General features: G+C 34.0%; 1 protein-coding gene across 4 annotated transcripts in view; it reads right to left on the reverse strand.

The window, feature by feature from the left end:
* LOC123564662 (dual 3',5'-cyclic-AMP and -GMP phosphodiesterase 11-like) overlaps positions 1 to 19,495 on the reverse strand; it is a 70,936-nt gene that overhangs the window by 17,965 nt on the left and 33,476 nt on the right. The window contains exons 2-7 of one of the 4 annotated variants that reach the window (XM_045358396.2): positions 9,852 to 10,013; positions 5,544 to 5,633; positions 4,776 to 4,913; positions 3,592 to 3,633; positions 649 to 719; positions 108 to 134 (exon numbers count right to left, since the gene is read on the reverse strand). In XM_045358396.2, coding sequence (XP_045214331.2) covers positions 108 to 134; positions 649 to 719; positions 3,592 to 3,633; positions 4,776 to 4,913; positions 5,544 to 5,633; positions 9,852 to 10,013 — 530 coding nt within the window. The remainder of the gene's footprint in view (positions 1 to 107; positions 135 to 648; positions 720 to 3,591; positions 3,634 to 4,775; positions 4,914 to 5,543; positions 5,634 to 9,851; positions 10,014 to 19,495) is intronic. The other 3 variants (XM_053537325.1, XM_053537324.1, XM_053537326.1) reach the window with 3 other exon arrangements.

Genomic DNA, 19,495 nt, shown 5'->3' on the forward strand with positions numbered 1-19,495 from the left:
AACAGCAATGTTTACTTTAAAACAGAAAGTGTTATAAAAGGTTGCACAAATGAAATGTTAAATGATTATATGCAAAGTACTATATACATGGTAGAAGAGCTGAGTACCTGAACATCCGAATGAATATGTTAGCACTGTTAAAATACATAATAGTACATAAAAATGGACTCATTTCAGAAATCAGTGACTTTTGAAAAAAAAGAGAAAAAAATAGTTCAACAAAATTTCATGTTTTTAAAAGATGAGTACGTCATGATCAACTTTAATCACTTAGTTTTGTTTCAACTGGTAAGCATTTTTTCCTCATCTCAATGCTTCGTGAGGCTTTCCATTGTGCTAATGGCACTGTTATTATTATAGATACATTTGTATATTCAGAGTTGAGGCAAAGTCTTTGCCATTATGACAATATAATTATACATGCTTGTTTAAATTAGTTTATCCTATATATATATATATATATATATGTAAAAAGTGTTACTATAGAATTATTAGTACTGTTAAGCTTTTCTGTATGTTTTTTTCTGTATTGATTCTGTTTGTTTCTCTCGTGTTAATGTCATACTGACACAGTTATAGATCATACGACAATTTCCAAGCTTTATCTAAAAATAATGTTTTACAAATAGCTTGTTTTTTTTAACTTACCCCTCTCGTGTGTAAGTTTCACTGTTATCAAAATCATCTGTTGCAAGATCATATACCTGAGAAAAAATACCCTGCAAAGAGACAAACAATTTTATTGATTCATTCTGAAGTAATACAATTTTCATTGTCTCAATATTTATTTATATTAAATTTTCCAATTTGTATATGCTTTGTTACATATAAATGGGGCTTTCAATGACAAACCTGTATATGAGTCAAACTATCAAAAAAAAGAGAACAAAATATTCATACAGAACATTCAGAAGACGACCTTTTATGACATACGCATTTTTGGAAACTGCATTATTCGATCATTACCTATACATGTGAAACAAAGATCACATGTCGTCAATATTATAAAGTCGTACCTATTACATACGACCTATTTTCGGACTGATTGAGAAAAATCTATAAGCAAATGGTCGTATCTGACATGTTCGATATTATAAGATTTATATTATGTGCTATTAAATACAAAACTCGTACAGTACTAGGTCGTATGTTACAGAAAAACACATTCAACTATAAATGAATATAAAACAAGAGTCTGTACAATTCAACAAGTACATCACAATGGCTGCTATCGGTATTTAAAAACTTAAGTTATGATATTGCTACATAGCTAGGAAGAGTTTCGTTTAGAAATCTGTAAAACAAAAAAGATAGTATTTTGCAGTTTTCTCAAAAATACTCTTTTTTCACTTACGACCTTTTTCTTGAACGTCGATATATTATATAAAGTTCTATAACGAAATATTTTGATCTATCTACTTTTCTGACATACACTGATCAATGATTTGATTATCATTAATACCATACTCCTGTAGAGTTTTGGATTGATTTCTTTATTTAAATAGTAATTTTCAATGCATCTTGGAACTGGAGCGTTTTTGGCATTGTTCCTTTTTCAAATCGAAAAGGGATAAAATATCCTATACCCGATACATTAATGTTAGCTAATAAACAATTTCTAAACTAGAATTATGGTAAATTGTAAATCACACATCAAAGTGCTAGAAACGTCACAAGCAGTCATTAACAATGCAGTAAATGTTTTATTAGCTACTCCAAGAGCAGTCATTAAGGCAAATATTTCCTGAAGGTACTTCTGAAATACCAATTATTCTATTACAGGTGACATAATACGTATTAAATATCCATTTTTTGCTCGACATCTGAAGTACTTTTCGAGATTTATGTCTTTGATGATTATTACGTTTGCACGATAGTCTGTTATTTATCCAGAATACGTTGTTAATATGTCAAAATGAACGCACTTTAACAGAATTTGTTTAATAGATTAAGGGTTAGGTGTTGTAATTGGGTATATTCTAATTACAAAAGTTAAGCTCTTCATAATATCTTATTTATATCAATAAATATATTAATATAGTATATCCATATCAAAATGGTAAAAAGCATAAACTGGTAAGCGATGATTTCATGGGTTTGAATAGGTAGGCTAAATCCGGTCTTGGTTAAAACAGTGAGTAAGAATCCTTTCACAAACCGGGGTGTTTTGTACTTATCTTGTAAACTGTATATGGAACTTGCACATAAACAACAAAGTTAGATAAACAAAAACTGTTCTATAAAAGAAACTCAACTACATGTATAAACTCAATGAAGATTATTTGGCTAGTATTTCTACTATCTATTCATTATTAGTATCGTATCTGAATTAAGTGATTCTGTGGCCAACACGATTTGCAAGGGAAACCTATTTTTCCTTTCATTACACATAGAAATCCATTAACTATGTACGTAGGTGTTTTAATTACTAAACATTTTTGATATTTCAGCTGCCTGCTGTTTTACAAAATGCAAAATATGACACACTCAACAACACACTCAAATGCCCTGTAACAGCAGTACCCAAACGACTATCATCAACGTTCTCCGGAGTGCACATGTAATTTTCTGAGGAACACAAGATTGCCAACCACCATCGAATGAAAATCTCGGACAGAGTATCAGAAAAACATATGAAGAATTTATAACGGAAATCACAAACGGAACTGGAATACTACACAATACGGTAACTCTGATTCTTTTAGCAACAGCCTCAACAATTGTCCTGAAACCATGACGAATTAAGACGCAGCATTTAAAATAGATTATATATAGAATACCAGGTTCCACATTTAACACTTAGATTTGGCTGAAAATCAAGTTATCTATGTGGCAAGAGAAACGACTGTAACTAAGAATTGAAAATAAATAATCATAGGACGCTGACTTATCGTATAAAGCTATTCACAAAATAATAAAACAATCCATATGTTACCAAAATAAATATGTCTAACTGATTTCACTTATTCGTTAAAAGCGTGATATAACTCGTCGTGCAAGAAGCTTTGAAGGAAATAAACACACTTGATTACATTTTATGCTGAGCTTAAATTTCTTGAAACGTCAAAGAAACTTAAACCAAATGCATAGTCTCCCATAAGCAATGCAAATACTAAGTTTAATAACCTACTTGTGCTAGCTGAAATACCACCGTGACGTTAATCTTTACATAGTGTATCTATAGTCACAATCAAACGCCATGTTTCTTCAGAATATTAAAACAAAACTGAGAGTATTACATGCATACAGCCAACTAAGATTTGCTACATCCTATTAGTCAATTTATACCAAGTATTATATTAAGTTTAGCAAAATTTGGCTACCAAATATCATGAACATCTAGCATTATTTTTTTTTCAATCGACAATGACCTCTAATCTAAATAATGACAAACTCAATCTCAAAATGAGAAATTCAACGCTGGACCCTAAAGCTTTCTTTGATTGATTCATGTTGTAGCGGGTGGGACAATTAAATGTGCGCCGGCATGGGATAAAACAGGTAGATGAGAGATATTCTATGTGTGTTAGAAATGTATGTGCATGTTAGAGGAACTGTGAGCGAAGGACTGATACCACTAAAAACTGTCACCGTTTTAGATGCTCTCCCTGGCTTACGCATGTTATTCTTAACCTGAAATTGTATGAGTAAAATATGCTCGAACAAATCCATGTACTATTCTCCAAAATATAATATATTGAAAAATAACGTCTCCTGCAATATGTCGGAGAAATATGTGACATTTATTGGTAATGTGTATAACGAAAATTGACAATCGAAATATACCAATATGTGAACTCAGCAGATACGCTTTCTCTGATAATTGCGTCTGGTTCATAGTATTTTTCAAATGTTGTTAGTCTTAAAGAAACCAATTGTATTAACTTTGTCTTCAAGTCTAACATGTCCAATTAGTTGTAACATATTAACGAAAAGCGTGATTTTCCAACTTTCTTTGGAAGCAATATCACATAAATGAGTCGTGTGTATTCCCTTGTGCTCATATGTCTCTTCATTTTGACAGAATCAATTAAGGAAAGCAGACATATTTGTTAGACAACGAAACAATTTTCTAGATATGGAATTAATATAAATATGTTCATTTCTGAAAATAAATTAAATACTGTAAATGCGACGATTTTGTGCAGATTGCACTTGCAAGAATCAATTAATTTTAGAATTTTAGAAAAAAAAAAATCATGTTGTTTTAATGCCTAAATGTAGGATAGAACTGTGAAATCATTTAATTTCTTGGTTTTGGTCAAAACGGCTAATCCATTTTGCGCGTTTTGAAGATAAATTCCGTGGCAATTATATCCGTTTCATAAATTCTAACCCTTATCTCCAAAATATTGATGATTTCACATTTAATTTAACATTTTAACTTTATAGCCCTATAAGGTGATAATGGTGTTCACACATACACACCTCCGCTAGACTTGCAGTCGAAAAACAAGGCTGCCTTGCCACGCAACATTAAATGTAACTTCCTACAAATCCATGTCAAGGCTATATTTCAACCTGTGATGGGTGTGCTAATCATGATTGTGTGTGGTGTTCGTTTCATTATGCCATGACTGATCCTTACTTTCAAAGTGTTCATCTGGTGGTTATATCAAGTGCATCATTTATGATATTTATTTACAATAAAACAGGTTGTTACGTGAAGATAAGTTTCCACTGGTTTAGTTTTAGACTTCCATTACTTTTTCCTTTACGACTTTGATTAAGGTTTCATTAAAAATAATAGATCAATTTGTTATAACAGATATTACCTTACTCGATTCATCAATTAGCATCACCTGACATCTTTCACACTGTAACAGTGACTGCGTGTGCATCATAATCTTCTGAATCAGGTTCGCAACGTTACTCTGTTCTTCAAATATTACACGTGCAAGATCAAGCAATACCTGTATAACAAATAAATGAATAAATAAATATAAAATGTTTCTTATCCTGTGATGTTGCTAGTTTTTGCCAACTCGTTCTGGCCAGAACTACAAATGAAGTGCGCACCAATTCGTGAAATAAATTAATTGCATCATTCTGTCTGAGGCGGAGAAAACGCAAATGCAAGAATTATTCATTCTGGCGTGTAAGCGTCAAGACGAAACGCAAACACTCCGAATTTTTATTTGACTTATAAGAGTTCCCGTCAGAGTGACAAATACCTTGTTGTCGTATCGGCGCGCTTATTTGTTGTGCTAGCGTGTTTTGAGTAGTGAGCCAACACCAAAGAACGAAATTAGCCACCATCATCCTGTGAAGTCAACCCGTATTAACATTCCTTAAAACTATAAAACATGCAAACATGAAGTCCTGTTAAAACAAGATGTAAGGTACTTTGAGGAATGTCTTTGCATGTTCCTTGTGCTCTATTAAACATCAAAAGGTAACTTCAATGCTTATAGAATTGCTTTTGTTTATTCTGTTACTAAAATCATCTGTACTGCCATTCACAAAAAAATTATTACACCAAGAAATTGTTTTTCATTATGTATGTATATGTATATTTATTATATAAACACTATTTTACTTACCTGACTCCGGCGGTTCTCCAGTAGAGATCTTTCATAAAGTTGAGCATTTTTTAAACCAATACCACAAAAGGCGAGATATGATGCAAATACCTGAATAAAATCAAATAATCAAAGCTATTATATATAATTACTCACATTTTGATGTTTTATATAAATATTTGTTCATTGTACCAACAATTGGTATCCAGAAAACGGTGTAATTCTATTAAAGCAAACATAAGAAAGTTTCCATACACAATCTACAACCGCAATGTGAAAAATGCATACTGAGTTTTAGTTCATTTTGATGTTATAATAAAAAAACGTTCGTTTTACCCACTTAAACATACCAAAAAGCATACGTTTAAATTCGTCAATGACTTACAAATACAAGTCTTTACCCCATGCACTACTGCGACCTTCCAAAGCAATAGTTTTAATATAAATTAACCTGTATTGATTGAAACCTTGCAACATTTTTGAAACTGGAATAAAGTTTTTTTTAAAGCAAACGGTATCCCAGGATGTTGCAATTAACTACCACATCATCGGTTACTCCGACACAAATTAAGGGCTTTCCATTTTCATATGGTAATACTTTATATTAGTACGGTGTGTAATATTTCCCTGATGAGTCTGAAAAATTATCTTGTGTCTGGTATGATGCAAACATTGATGAAAACGCGCATGACACAGCGATAATATAAGTTTTGATGAAAATTGCTTCATGTTCAAAACAAATTGAAGAAAATATCTTTTAAGGGACTTTAAAGTTAAATATAACAATGCAAAACATGGTCAACGACAAGAGGTAATACCACAAATGCAAAGGTCATAGGTCTCTGCACGAAGTTTGACTAGTGTTATGTTGACATCAGATACAAAGAGCATGTTGTTATTGGAACGTGAGGAAATCTAAAACGACCCAGTTTTGTTTGTTACCTGGACTGGTTGATATTTTAAAACAAAATGTAGAAAGTTTACATGATCGGTATCATTCACATCGGGCTTGTTCAATTTCAATACGTTTTATTTTGAGCATAACGGAAAGCAATAATTTAACTCGAAATGATTCACATACTGAACCATGTAACTTGAGGCTAAATTACTTAACGTACTTTTTCGACATTCCAGACAATACGGTATAGACGTCGAGAAATATATCAAAAGCATACATCGCACAGTATGCTTAGATACATGTTTCTCCGAATACAGTAACAGTTCATCTCCATTTCAAATCAGCGTGATTTTCTCCTGTGACGTCAATGAACTTAATTTTATATTTTATATACGATTGCTTTTTGTCTCTCAATCTTCTTTGTTTGTATTCATTTGGGAATTCGTAGGCTGCAGCTTGTAAATGATATTTGCAATAATCATATATGAGCCACACCATGAGAAAACCAACATAGTGGCTTTGCGACCAGCATGGATCCAGACCAGCCTGCGCTTGCTGTTCGCTAACAGTTTCTCTAATTCCAATAGGCTTTGAAAGCGAACAGCATGGACCCTGACCAGACTGCGCGGATGCTACGATGTCTCTATATTTTATCAGTTAATAAAATATGGGCAGGAGTTCAAGGTCAAGCTCACCATGATCTTTAGTACCAAAATGCTTGATAACTCGGTAATGCTTGGGGTTAGGACCTTTAAACTTAATAGAGAGCTTGGTCCTGATCAGTAGGGCAAACATCAAGGTCACTGTGGCCTTTAGTACCAAAAATCTTATAACTCTGCATAGATTGGGTCTCGGACTCTCAAACTTAGTAGGAAGGTTCTTCATTCACTGACCTTTACAATGACCTACTGACCTACTTTCTGTATTCGAAGCTATAGCAATGGAATTCGGACAACTTGTACTCTTTTGGCATGATAAGAAACACATTCTATCAATCTCCTTGGCCCGACCTGGGTTTGAACCCTGGACCTTGAGTTCTACTTCACATGACCCTCTTGTTATCTACAGTACCTTGAAATCAGAGCAAAACTTATTTTGCCTTACAGACATATCAATTGCAGTCATTAAAATGTCTTCATACTTTGAGTCCTGCATATCATGGACTTTACTTTTGTGCCCCAACCACTCGGTACGGTATTAAATTTAGTCTTGTACTTGTGTCCAATCCTGGGGTTCCTTACACTGATGACCAATATTTTAACACAGACATTGCAACCAAAAGTTTACAAGATGATCATGATATATTTATATAGGTGTGCCCTAGAAGCGTTTTTGCTACTCTTTAACTTGTTGGAACATATTTATTATTTCGATTCTAGCCAAGCAAATACTTTGCAATTTACAGCACTACATTTCATCCCAGTACGTCATTCGGTGAGCTACATGAAGTTATAAACACCTCCCTACATTTTGAAAGTGTTGCATAAGGGAATTTTCTGATATTTACTATTTTTTAATTAAGCATGAAGTAAACAGCTGCAAAAATATTACTTTCAATAACATTTTAGTCTAATCTGCAAGAAAACAGAAGTAAATATACTTCATTCAAAGTTTACGATATAAAAATAGTACACATGATTTATGACGACACTTGAATACACAAACAATGAAATACACACCAGGTCATTTTGGCATACAAACTAAGTAAACACTGTCCAGAGTCAAGACGATTGGAACATGGATTATAAATTATTGACTTTTATATTATTTGACATTTATCGTGTCAGCATTAACTGCAGAGGGGAAATTGTAAAATGCAGGGCCAGATAGATGACACTGATGTTGAATTGGCAGTCTAGACCACTGGCACCAGAACAGAAAGAAAATGCCTCTGTACATGCTATACCCTACCCCTAGGTATTCTATAAGAACCATGGTCATGAACGGGAAAATAAAATCACTCGTTGCAATCGCGCATTTCATACCTATCAAACAAGTGGTAATTTATCGTCCACTGTGTACCGGTCACATTTCTTCAATACATTTTATTTTAGAAAAACAACGCGTAGTTTATAGTTATTTCAACGTTACACAAAAAAAAACTTGCTTGAACTTCCCTGGTGAAGTTCCGTTCTAGATTACAAAACCATTCTGATTGGCTAATGCGAAAATGTATGTCAGTCGTCATTTTACTACACGTGTTCGCTGAAATGTGAAAATGCAGCATAAATGTGCAAACTTAATAAAATAAACAGAACAGATGCAGACCAATGTACGATTTCAAATTAAAGATCATATACAAGATGAACTTCATTCATCATTTCGGGTTTTATTGTAAAAATGTGATTTTTTAAAATTCTGTTTTTGTTTGTTTACATTTCGCCAAACATGTGCACACTGCCGTGACCTCAGGACCAGATGTTCATTAGGGAAGGTCAAGCAAGTTTTTTTGCTGTAACGTTGACGAAAGCAAAAAAATATGTTGATAATCTCAGCAATATGGAATATTGAGATAATGTGACTGGTGCGCGATGGAAGATAAATTATCACTTGTTCAATACACTAGGTACCCATTCACCGATGCGTGTTTAATACGAGAAATTTATGATTGAAACGGGTTAGTATATTTTCCCGTTCATGACCATGGTTCTTATAGAATACCTAGGGGTAGGGTATAACATGTACAGAGGCGTTTTCTTTCTGTTCTGGTGCCAGTGGTCTAGACCTGCAAACATTCACCAACGGTAAAATTGCTTCCAAGTAATACAATAGGGTTATTATAACAGTAACTCGATCTGGGATGCTGTATTCGGCTCCAGTGGATTTTTGCCAGATCGGATCTCACGAGGCGCGCAAGTGCCGAGCGTGATCCAACGAGAGCCGAATACAAAATCCCAGATCTAGCTACTGTTATAATGACCCTTCTATTATTTACATCTAACTTTGTTTGTTGTTTGGTTATTCAATGTTTATCGATATTAAAATGGAACTAAGTGATGTTTTCATGTGTGCTATTTATAGAACTGTGTCATGGCATGCATATTAATGAAAGTAGTCCAGCAGCATACAATACGAAAGGTACAATACGGATTTTTTTTCTACCTGTTCATAATTAATTGTGAAATACAGGCCGATTTTTCACAGGATTTATACAGGTATATAATAAACAAAATTACTGTAAGTAAAAAACTGTTTGTTTCAGAAAATTTCGTTAATCGTTGTATTGCAACTATTTGCATTGAATAAAAATGCGTATATAATAGGCATATAATGGAAGCAGAGCAGAATCCCTTAGGTTACTACAATCGTAGGGTGAAATGGAACAGCTATATTTTATCGTAGATTCATGTATAGGCAATTTCGCTATACGTTTATATAGCAATTGCTGCTGATCGTGTTAGAATAATACATAAATGAAAACTACTGCGTACCTTCTCATCATGTTCGTCGAATGGAAGGTTTCTATTTATAACCTTATTGATTGCTTGAGCCACGCCTATAACCTCGCCTTCGTTGTCTTTGATTGGCATGGATAATATGCTCTGTGTCTTATATCCCATACGTATGTCTATCTCAGCGTTGAAACGTGGGTCCTGAAATTTATAAGTTTTGGTTAGTTTATATTGATGTAATAGATGTAAAATATTGCTTAACAATGTGGTTATCCTTTGTGATCAGTGTTCAAGGTTGAAGTTACACTACACCGTCACCCCCCCCACTCATAAGAAAACTGTATTTACGCTGGTCAAAATTTGATACATTATTTCACTACCTGCGGCATCACTGATTTTTAAGGAATCCATACAATGTATTTTATCTCTTTTTTATAAGTAACACATTCGCATAACAATTACAAAACATTACAATAATACAGAGCAGGGATCAGTAGTTACTGAATTTGGTGAATATAAAACTGGACGTACCTAACATAATTAAAAACTCATATCAAAAGATATAACTCGGACTGATGAAATACTACCATAAATACGTTAAATGCTACAAATGTACAAGGTCAAAGAAACCACTAGACATTACAATACAAACACACGTAAGATACTTTACTTTAATACGGTCTGCACTTCAACTCTTTAAACACCCAATATCTGGTGTGTTTAGTTTTACTGTACCTTTCATTTGTTTATTGCATTATTTACCTTCATTTACATTATGGTCTACAAGGGACTACATCGGCGGATAATGACGTCATTCCGGACCTATTTTCGATATTTATGGCACCTGTTAACTGTATGCGAATGCTCTTGACAGTGGTTGATATTTACATATTCTGTTTTAGATGGCTTGCTAACCGTTTGTGCATATACATGTATGGTTTACATACAGTCACAAGTGAAATGTGCTACAGAAGTAAGACAGAAAGGTAGAAAGTGGTGTAGCAGAAAAACAATTTATTGCTAAAAGTCCATAATGTTTCGATTGTGAAATGAGTAGACTGGGATAAGCCAAGTGCAGTATTATTTTAGATATTTATGTACATTTCTCAATAATTCAGACCTGGTATAGCGAGTAGCTAAATGGAAGCGTCAGTACCTAAAGTGTATTGAGTAGGGCAGCAATTAAACATTTTATGGTAATCTAAAAACACCTGCCAGGGGTATCTATTTATTTGTAAACGTCGAACGATTCTTGGTCACAGAATTTTTCCGACTCAATTTGGTAAAATTATATTGTTTTCTTGACATACTTTGTCCAGACTATTTTGAGACATTCGAAACGTCTGTGTTCGAACCATTTACAGTTGCACGCTGCGCATTACAACTGAATGGGCAGATGACTTCCGTGACAGGCAATGGGACTCAATTCCCCTGACAACTGTTTTCTGGCCTGTTTCATTTCGTTGTTCTCTTGTTCTGCAAATGCCATAAGGAATACACGCATATGCTTTGTTATGCTTCGTTTTAATAATCATAATATATTGAATGACCTTCAGGATCAGAAGAAAGGGCATCGGGAGATCTCAATCGGCTTTAATCTAAAAGAATTATCAGGTTTTAGTCGTGGAATGACGTCATTTGTATCCTCTAAAGAATTCACCTACTCTCATCATAAATTATTCATAATATTCTCCTGTTTCCATTATAGTGTATAATGATTATGAACTGATACTTCACGCTATCAACATTCCATTTGAAATGCTTACAATCTGTTTCATAGTACAACGCTTATTTTCTGTTGACACAAATGAGTGAGAAGCAACGTCGAGGCCGAACGACAGTAATTTTTCCATCAAATTCCGTTTTTAAATATCTTCAAAATGACATTTTACAATTAAATCAAAGAAATGAGTTTTAAAATTGATATTTTGTGAACTGAAAGATTTAATGAAATAAAAAGGAGAAAGTCACATGTTAGCATATTAATTTCCAAGATTCTTATACATCATAACAGACAAAATCAATGAAACTGTTATTATAACAACATGACACAAAACGGATACAAAATTATCTCTTCCACTTTGTATTGAATAATTTATGAGAAAATTATTGCGTATGTCTTTTAAAATAATTTTGACTCTCACGATCCACGCTTATTACTTTTTTATTTCATATTTTCATTTGCAAAATAAAGCTTAACGATGAAAAACTCGCGAGTTTTCACTATCATCTGCCATTTCAACTTCCATAAAGCATCTTTTCCCTTAGTGTCTTCGTTCAATTTAAAAGTGAAATATTGTCAAGTAAATTCAAAGGTTGATTTTTTGTTTGATTTGTTTTGTTTTGTTTTTGTTGGGTTTGACGTCACTCCGACACAATTTAGGCGATATGACAATTTTCCAGCTTTGATGGTGCATTACTTCATCACGGACGGGCACCTTGGTAAACCGTCGTCGACCTTACGTAAGCCAGCTGGATGGCTTCCTCACATGAAGAATTCAACGCCCTGAGTGAGGCTCGAACCTACAGTGGTAAGGGTCAAAAGAAATTGGACAAAACAATTTCAATCCGAGGAGTTTGACCATGTTTTCTGCCGGAAAGAAATTATAAAGATTACAACCCTTAACTAATGTAATGAATACCCTAACTGGCTAGAATAAAATTAATTACATGAGACAAATGAGACGGAAGGTCTTCACAACAAAAGGTGCATGTATGTTTTTTGACATCATTAGTGTGGTCGCCTCTGACGGGATGGAACAACCAAGTTTCAGCCACGCCCATGACATAACTTTTAACCTCCAGTCAAAGCACTAACCTAGCACTGTAGACAGTGACAGTACTAAAATAACCCCCTAAATCATCGGCACTACTAATCTGTTCATCAAAATCTAATAAAGACTAAGCAATATGTATTTTTCACAAATCTAGGTTGATCGATTACAATGACCGAGTTTGTCGGGGAAATTGATACTATTAAGCAACTCGATTAGCGTTCTTCCGGGACATATCCTGACCCATATAACGAAAATTCGTCGTAAATATTTCTTAATTACAAACATCTAAACAACTGTATAAATATTACATGAAACTAGTAAATCAAGATTAATACATCTCTTGATGTCACTTTGTCTGTATCAAGCCAATCAGCGTTCGTCTTATATTACTACTTTGCGTGTTAAAGACAATATATGAAACTTCCTAGATAACTTATACCAACAAATAACGATATACCGTCTTTCATTTGTACAATATGAATTCCGGCACGCCTGAACTATATCTTTTCGAAAATATGCGGTAACAAGCATATTAAGGTATAAATATTATACCAACACAATCAGTTAAGTAAAAGGCTTTTATAGATTGCCATTAATATTGTATTTATATCTCTGTCACAAAATTCTCAATAAACAAACCTAATTCAAAGGCTCGATAAAAAATCGTTTAAAACTCGTTAACCTATTTAAGAATAAAAAACCATCCAACATTCCATCCTTACAGGGCGGGTAAAGTGATTATGCAAAGCAAATAAGTGTTATACACTCTTTCAAAGCACAACAATGATACAAGTCATTAATCATATGTTAAATAGCTCTGGACCGAACATTTTAGTTCTCTTTTGAGTGATCCTTGACAACACCACTCATGCTATACACATAATTCAAGTAGAATGCTTCCAATAAATCGTTTCATCGAATAAATGTATGTGGCCAAGGTCAAAGTATTTATTTTCAATTTATAAAATCTTTTAATGGTTAAAAATGTAAAATACTTGAGGGTAAAATGCGTCTGCATCCAACCTATTCTTTGATATTTCACTAAGGTTAGTGTTTGACAAGCTCGACTGTTACACATAAATAACTGGAGTAGGAGCTATGTTAATATTCTAGTTTTTGGCATATCTAAAACATTGATCTTTCCGATTTTGTTTTGTTCTAGCTTTTTACTATTCTTTCAATCAATATTTAAGGTAAAATAATGTTTTATGCATTTTCAAAGCTCTAGCTGCGTTTCATTAACAATATCAACATATCAACATTGACAAATATTAGGTCAACGAATGGGACAATACAACTCATTTATTGAACTCTACTTGAAACAATTTACAATGCTGTTTGCGAAAAACCTTTACCAAATGCTGTAATTAAAAACACAATCACTAAAAATTATATATATATATATATATATATATATATATATATATATATATATATAAGTGAGATATTAAAGAAAAAACATCAACGAAATGTCTTTCAAACACACTGGATCCCGGAAGGATACAAGAACATAAAGATAAAATTATAGAGTATGAGAAAAAATATATGTTCAAACAGTGTCAAAAGTTTAATTATAAACTTATAAACTAATTAATTATAAAATTAATTATAATTAAACTTTTGACACTGTTTGAACATATATTCTCTCTCTCTCTCTCTCTCTCTCTCTCTCTCTCTCTCTATATATATATATATATATATATATATATATAAACAATCTGATCAAATGGCATTTACTAATATCCACTAATATTCAGACATAATTATTCTTTTAAGTTGCAGATGAATAATATAATCACTACTATTCAATCAATTTCATTGTATTAGATGTGAGATGTTTAAGTCATTAACATTACAATAAATATTCTTATTAAAAATATTAAACTTGGTTGACAGATTTAAGGATTAGAAAAGCCATTAAATGTACCGCACAATACAAATTTAAACACAATTAAACAACTGAAAATTGAAAATCATGTACTTCCCTTCATCCTACAGCGAGACATCTGTTTTCTTTTCCCAGATTCAGACATGATTCATTGTAAGAGAATAAAACATTATGATTATTAATTAATTTAGAATTTAGATGGAGGGGTGTGGATGAGAACCATCCCCTTAAGTCAATGTGACTAATACAAACATTTAATATTTTTTTAATTCAATCTTGAAAATACATTGTAAACTACTGGGGTTTTTGTACTTAATATCATAATTTCCCATCAAGGTTCAGTGGTATGTACCAGTTAAATAATAAAGTAAATACTGTTGCTAATTCAGATTGTACCTTTTGTGAAAGGTAACCTTCTGCATTTCATGACTTATTTTTAAGGATCTATATATTTTTGTGAACCAAATCACTGACAAGTTGTTTACGATATTCATGCGCCCGATTAAAGAAGGCAAACCTGCTCTTTCGATTTGTCTAACCAATCGTTGATAGTCATTGTGTTGTCCCCGGCAACATCATTCATGCAATAAGCATAATCTTAATAAAGGTAATGTTTATATCCTTTATCAGACTAATGTTCGTGGTGCGTAATATTACCGCTTTAGTTCCATTATAAATTTGATTAAGCATATACTGTACTTTGACATCCTTTCAAGTTATATCGGTTTTAGTGATCCTTTCACAATAGCGGGTTCAGTGGACACAGTTATAACTAGATGAACAACAAAATGTCAAGGACAATGTTCAGTTAGTAATTCGCGAGGTTTACAGAACGCAGCCCCTCCCCGCCCCTCCCCCATCCCACCCAACCCCCTAAATGTGAACCTATACAGGTGTATGTATGGATTTTTAGGTTATTGTCAGTGACACAAAATACTGAAACAGAGTAAACAGGAAGACAACAAAGATAAAACAAATAGAGAAACATAGCGGGACACTCTACATCAGCACAACCGCCACTAGGGAGTTTAAACTAGCTTATGATGGCAGCAAAACTCCTACCCCCAAACGCGTCTGAATTATGTTCTGAATTTATTTCTACATTCTCCGGTTTTGCTGTAGTACAATGTGTATTCTTTTTGTTTTCAGAAATAAAAGTACTCAGACGTTCGAAGTCAGGCTAGTAGCATGTTTAGCGTTGTTTCAAACTGAGCTTTTCATTAAATGTTGTCAGGATTCATTTCACTAGATACGTGATAAGACCATATACAGTTACAGCAAAATAATGTTTGTGAACATGAATGAATAGATTTTAAGAAATCCTGATTATAAGGTGATTTAATTAAGAACATCAGATACCGGTAGCATATGTTCCACGCACACGTTACATTTGACTACAATGATCAAGGAGAAAATGACATGAACATGTTGTCTTAGCATTAGCAGATTCTGCAACTTGTTGTAGGTACAAATTGGAATATCCGGCTTAAGCCGAGTTATTGCTTAAAGAGTTACCGAGAGAATGATCTTTCTATCTGCACACGCAGCCAGTGATAGAATGTTCGTCTTGTAGCCATATACATCAATTAGCAAAAAAAAAAAATCTGACAATGGATTTCTTATAGCAAGTAAGCGCAGAATATTTACGTCCGCAAGCAGTAAGTACGTTATAACGTTGTAAAGTCAATAGCAAAGTAATAATTCTGGTTTTGTTTTACCATCTGCATTCAAACGAAGCTTTATGCTTTTTCGTAAAATAACAGTTTTTGAAAAGAGAAATTTATTATAAGTAACAAAAAGAAACCACCAAGGAATTTCCTTTTATACGGATTCTACATAAAGGTAGTTCGTTATGTCAGTTACAGCTCGAGAGTCCTTGTTCAACCCGGTGTGTAAAAAGGAGTTTCACAGCTCCGGTAAAATCATCGGGAACTCCAGTCCGGTATGCAAAAAAATGACATTTCATACTTATTATAACATACATTACACCTATCCCTGCTGGAAAATCAAAACAACAAACTTTATCATTCAGATTATGTATGCCATTTTAGTGAGACATTTTCTTTATCGAAATCGTACAAAGTAACAATAAGGCCGCTCTAAACGAATCAATTACAGATTCGCACTTCGACAATGATATGTGTTATACAACTAAAGCAATATGACAATATCCATCTAGAAAACCGCCAGCGAACTATTGCCTTTGATCGATAAATGTAATTTAGAGAGGAATCCTGTGAAAACAATCTAACTGAAACATGTTTCTTTATTTGCTCAATGAATAACCATTATCTATATTTCCTGGCAGGGTTACTGGGCCAGAGACAATATAAACTGAACAATGTCAATAACAAAACAATAACAGTCTTTGTAAACAAATCAGATGATGTAAGCAGTGTTGACTAGCGATGCTGCTTTTTTCCCCTTATATTAATGGAAAGGCAAATAATAGTAAGTTCTGGTATGCAATTTGTTTTTAAAGGCACAGCAGGCTCGATCTGATAATAAATTTCATGACGTATTATAAATACAATTCTGTTATGAAACTTTCGTTGAATTTATTTTAAGATAAATATGATGAAAGAATGTCAACTAATTGTCCGAAACCTTGCATCCCTCTATTTTAACAGCCTGTTAGACTGGGTTCCAGCAAAGGGAGTTTACTCATGCATTGTTCGAATAAATGTAATGGAGTCCAATCCTCTCCAATAAAAATCAATAATTTTATCGAGTCACATCAATGTCTCACCATTCTTAACCAGATGATTTGGAATATCCATCAAACGAATGTACTCCTACATAATTGCTTTTCTCCTCGTCCTTGTCTTCTTTTGATATATGTATTAATATTATTATTATTATTATTATTATTATACCACATTTATATAACACTCTTTTCATGCACTTGTACACGTTCAAAAGTGCTTTACAGAATAAATTGCAAAAATACAAACAAATACGTATACAAGAATAATGCATTCCACATTAACAAAAATCATGAATGAAAACAAGTATAATTTAAACAAGATAAAAACATAAATGTATCGGTCAGTTAACAAAATATTGTACAAAGAAGTGGGTTTTGAGCAGGCTTTTGAAGGCAGCTAGCGTGTCAGCTTCCCTGATCTTGACAGGAAGGGAGTTCCAAAGCTTTGGAGCAGTGCACGAAAAGCTGCGATTGCCGTACATCATGGTTTTAGATTTTGGCATAACCAGTGACAGCGTGTCTTGTGATCTTAGGGTCCTGGCCGGTTTATACACTTCTAGCATATCCCTAATATAGGCAGGGGACTGATTGTGTAAAGCCTTAAAGGTGTGGGTCAGAACCTTGTACTGCACCCTGTATTTCACTGGCAACCAGTGAAGCTCCTTCAGAACCGGTGTTATATGATTGCGACGGGGTGTCTTAGTGATTACGCGAGCTGCAGTGTTCTGGACATGTTGCAACTTGTTAAGTGTGCTGTTTGGAATACCGCTTAACAAGGCATTACAGTAGTCAAACCGTGAAGTAACCAGGCTGTTTATAAGGGTTTTGTGGCATCATTGGTAAGATACAGTCTGATGTGACCTATTCTGCGAAGTTGTGCATATCCAGCCCGGCACACCGAGTTAACTTGTTGTTCCATATCCATACTGCTGTCAAATACTGCTCCAAGATTCCTAACACATTTCGTAGATTTTATCACAGAATCACCGACCTTCACAGAAACGTCATCAATGTAATTGGAGATACGCTTTAATGTCAATAGCATTACCTCAGTTTTACCAGCATTGAGCTTCAGCATGTTGGAATTCATCCACGAGACAATTTCAGCCAGACAGCTCTCAATGCGGCGCAAAGCTTCACTTGTGGCCACAGCCTCTATCGGCTTAAAAGATAGGTATAATTGAGAGTCATCAGCGTAGAAATGATGAAGAAGTCCATGACGTCTGCATATGGCACCCACGGGTTTAGTGTACATGATATAGTTCTTTGGACCAAGCACTGATCCCTGGGGCACACTGTATTTCATCAACGTAGGCGTCGACAACTCACCATCAACGCATACAGTTTGATATCGGTCACTAAGATGTGATGACATCCATGCAAGTGCTTTGTCTGTGACTCCAAAATGATGTTCGAGCCGGTGTAACAGTGTTTGGTGATCAATCGTGTCGAAAGCCGCAGGAAGATCGAGTAGCACGAGGACTGTTACAGAATTTTGATCGAGAGATGTGAGGATGTCATCCTGTACCTTTATCAAAGCCGACTCAGTGGAATGAAACTTTCTGTAAGCAGACTGCAGTCCCTCATGTAGCTCATTTTCACTCAAGTGCCGCTCATGACGCGCATCTACTACCTTTTCTAAGATTTTTGAAATGAAAGGGAGGTTAGATACAGGCCTATAGTTTTTGAGAATGTTTGGTTCAAGACCTGGTCTCTTAAGCAGGGGTCTTATCCTAGCACTTTTAAACTCTTTTGGTACATAACCTAATTCCATTGATGTATTTATGATGTTTGTTATCAGCGGCAAGAGCTCATCGAGACATTTCTTCAGAAGCCATGTTGGTAAAGGGTCAAGTTCGCAGGATTTGTTTGGAGATGTTCTACCTGTTCTATCGTTGTAGGAGCTAAATCAATAAGACAGTTTGCTACTTCTTGGTGTTCTGAACAATGCAAGTCTACTGAATCACAATCAGTTTGGCTATGTGAAATAATATGTGTGTTAACCTGTATTCTACTTCTGAGGTTATTCAACTATTGATTTTCTACTGAGAAGAAAATGTAATACTTTCGTATTTTTTGCTTGTATCATACGGAAAATAAAGCCACTTTGAATAACTGATATTGTGTCAAATATGTAAATACCTTGTTATATATGCTTGTGGAAACTATAATAGGCGACACGTAGGAGACCGGAAATTGAAATTATGATACAGACGAAAAGTTGCTAGATTATGGCATTTTTTCTGACTTGAGAATCAAATTATTATTTTAGTAATTTCCTTTCATCTCAGTAATGTTTATTTTATGCCTC

The sequence above is a fragment of the Mercenaria mercenaria genome, chromosome 2 (genome assembly GCF_021730395.1).
Source record: "Mercenaria mercenaria strain notata chromosome 2, MADL_Memer_1, whole genome shotgun sequence".
Lineage (NCBI taxonomy): Eukaryota > Metazoa > Mollusca > Bivalvia > Venerida > Veneridae > Mercenaria > Mercenaria mercenaria.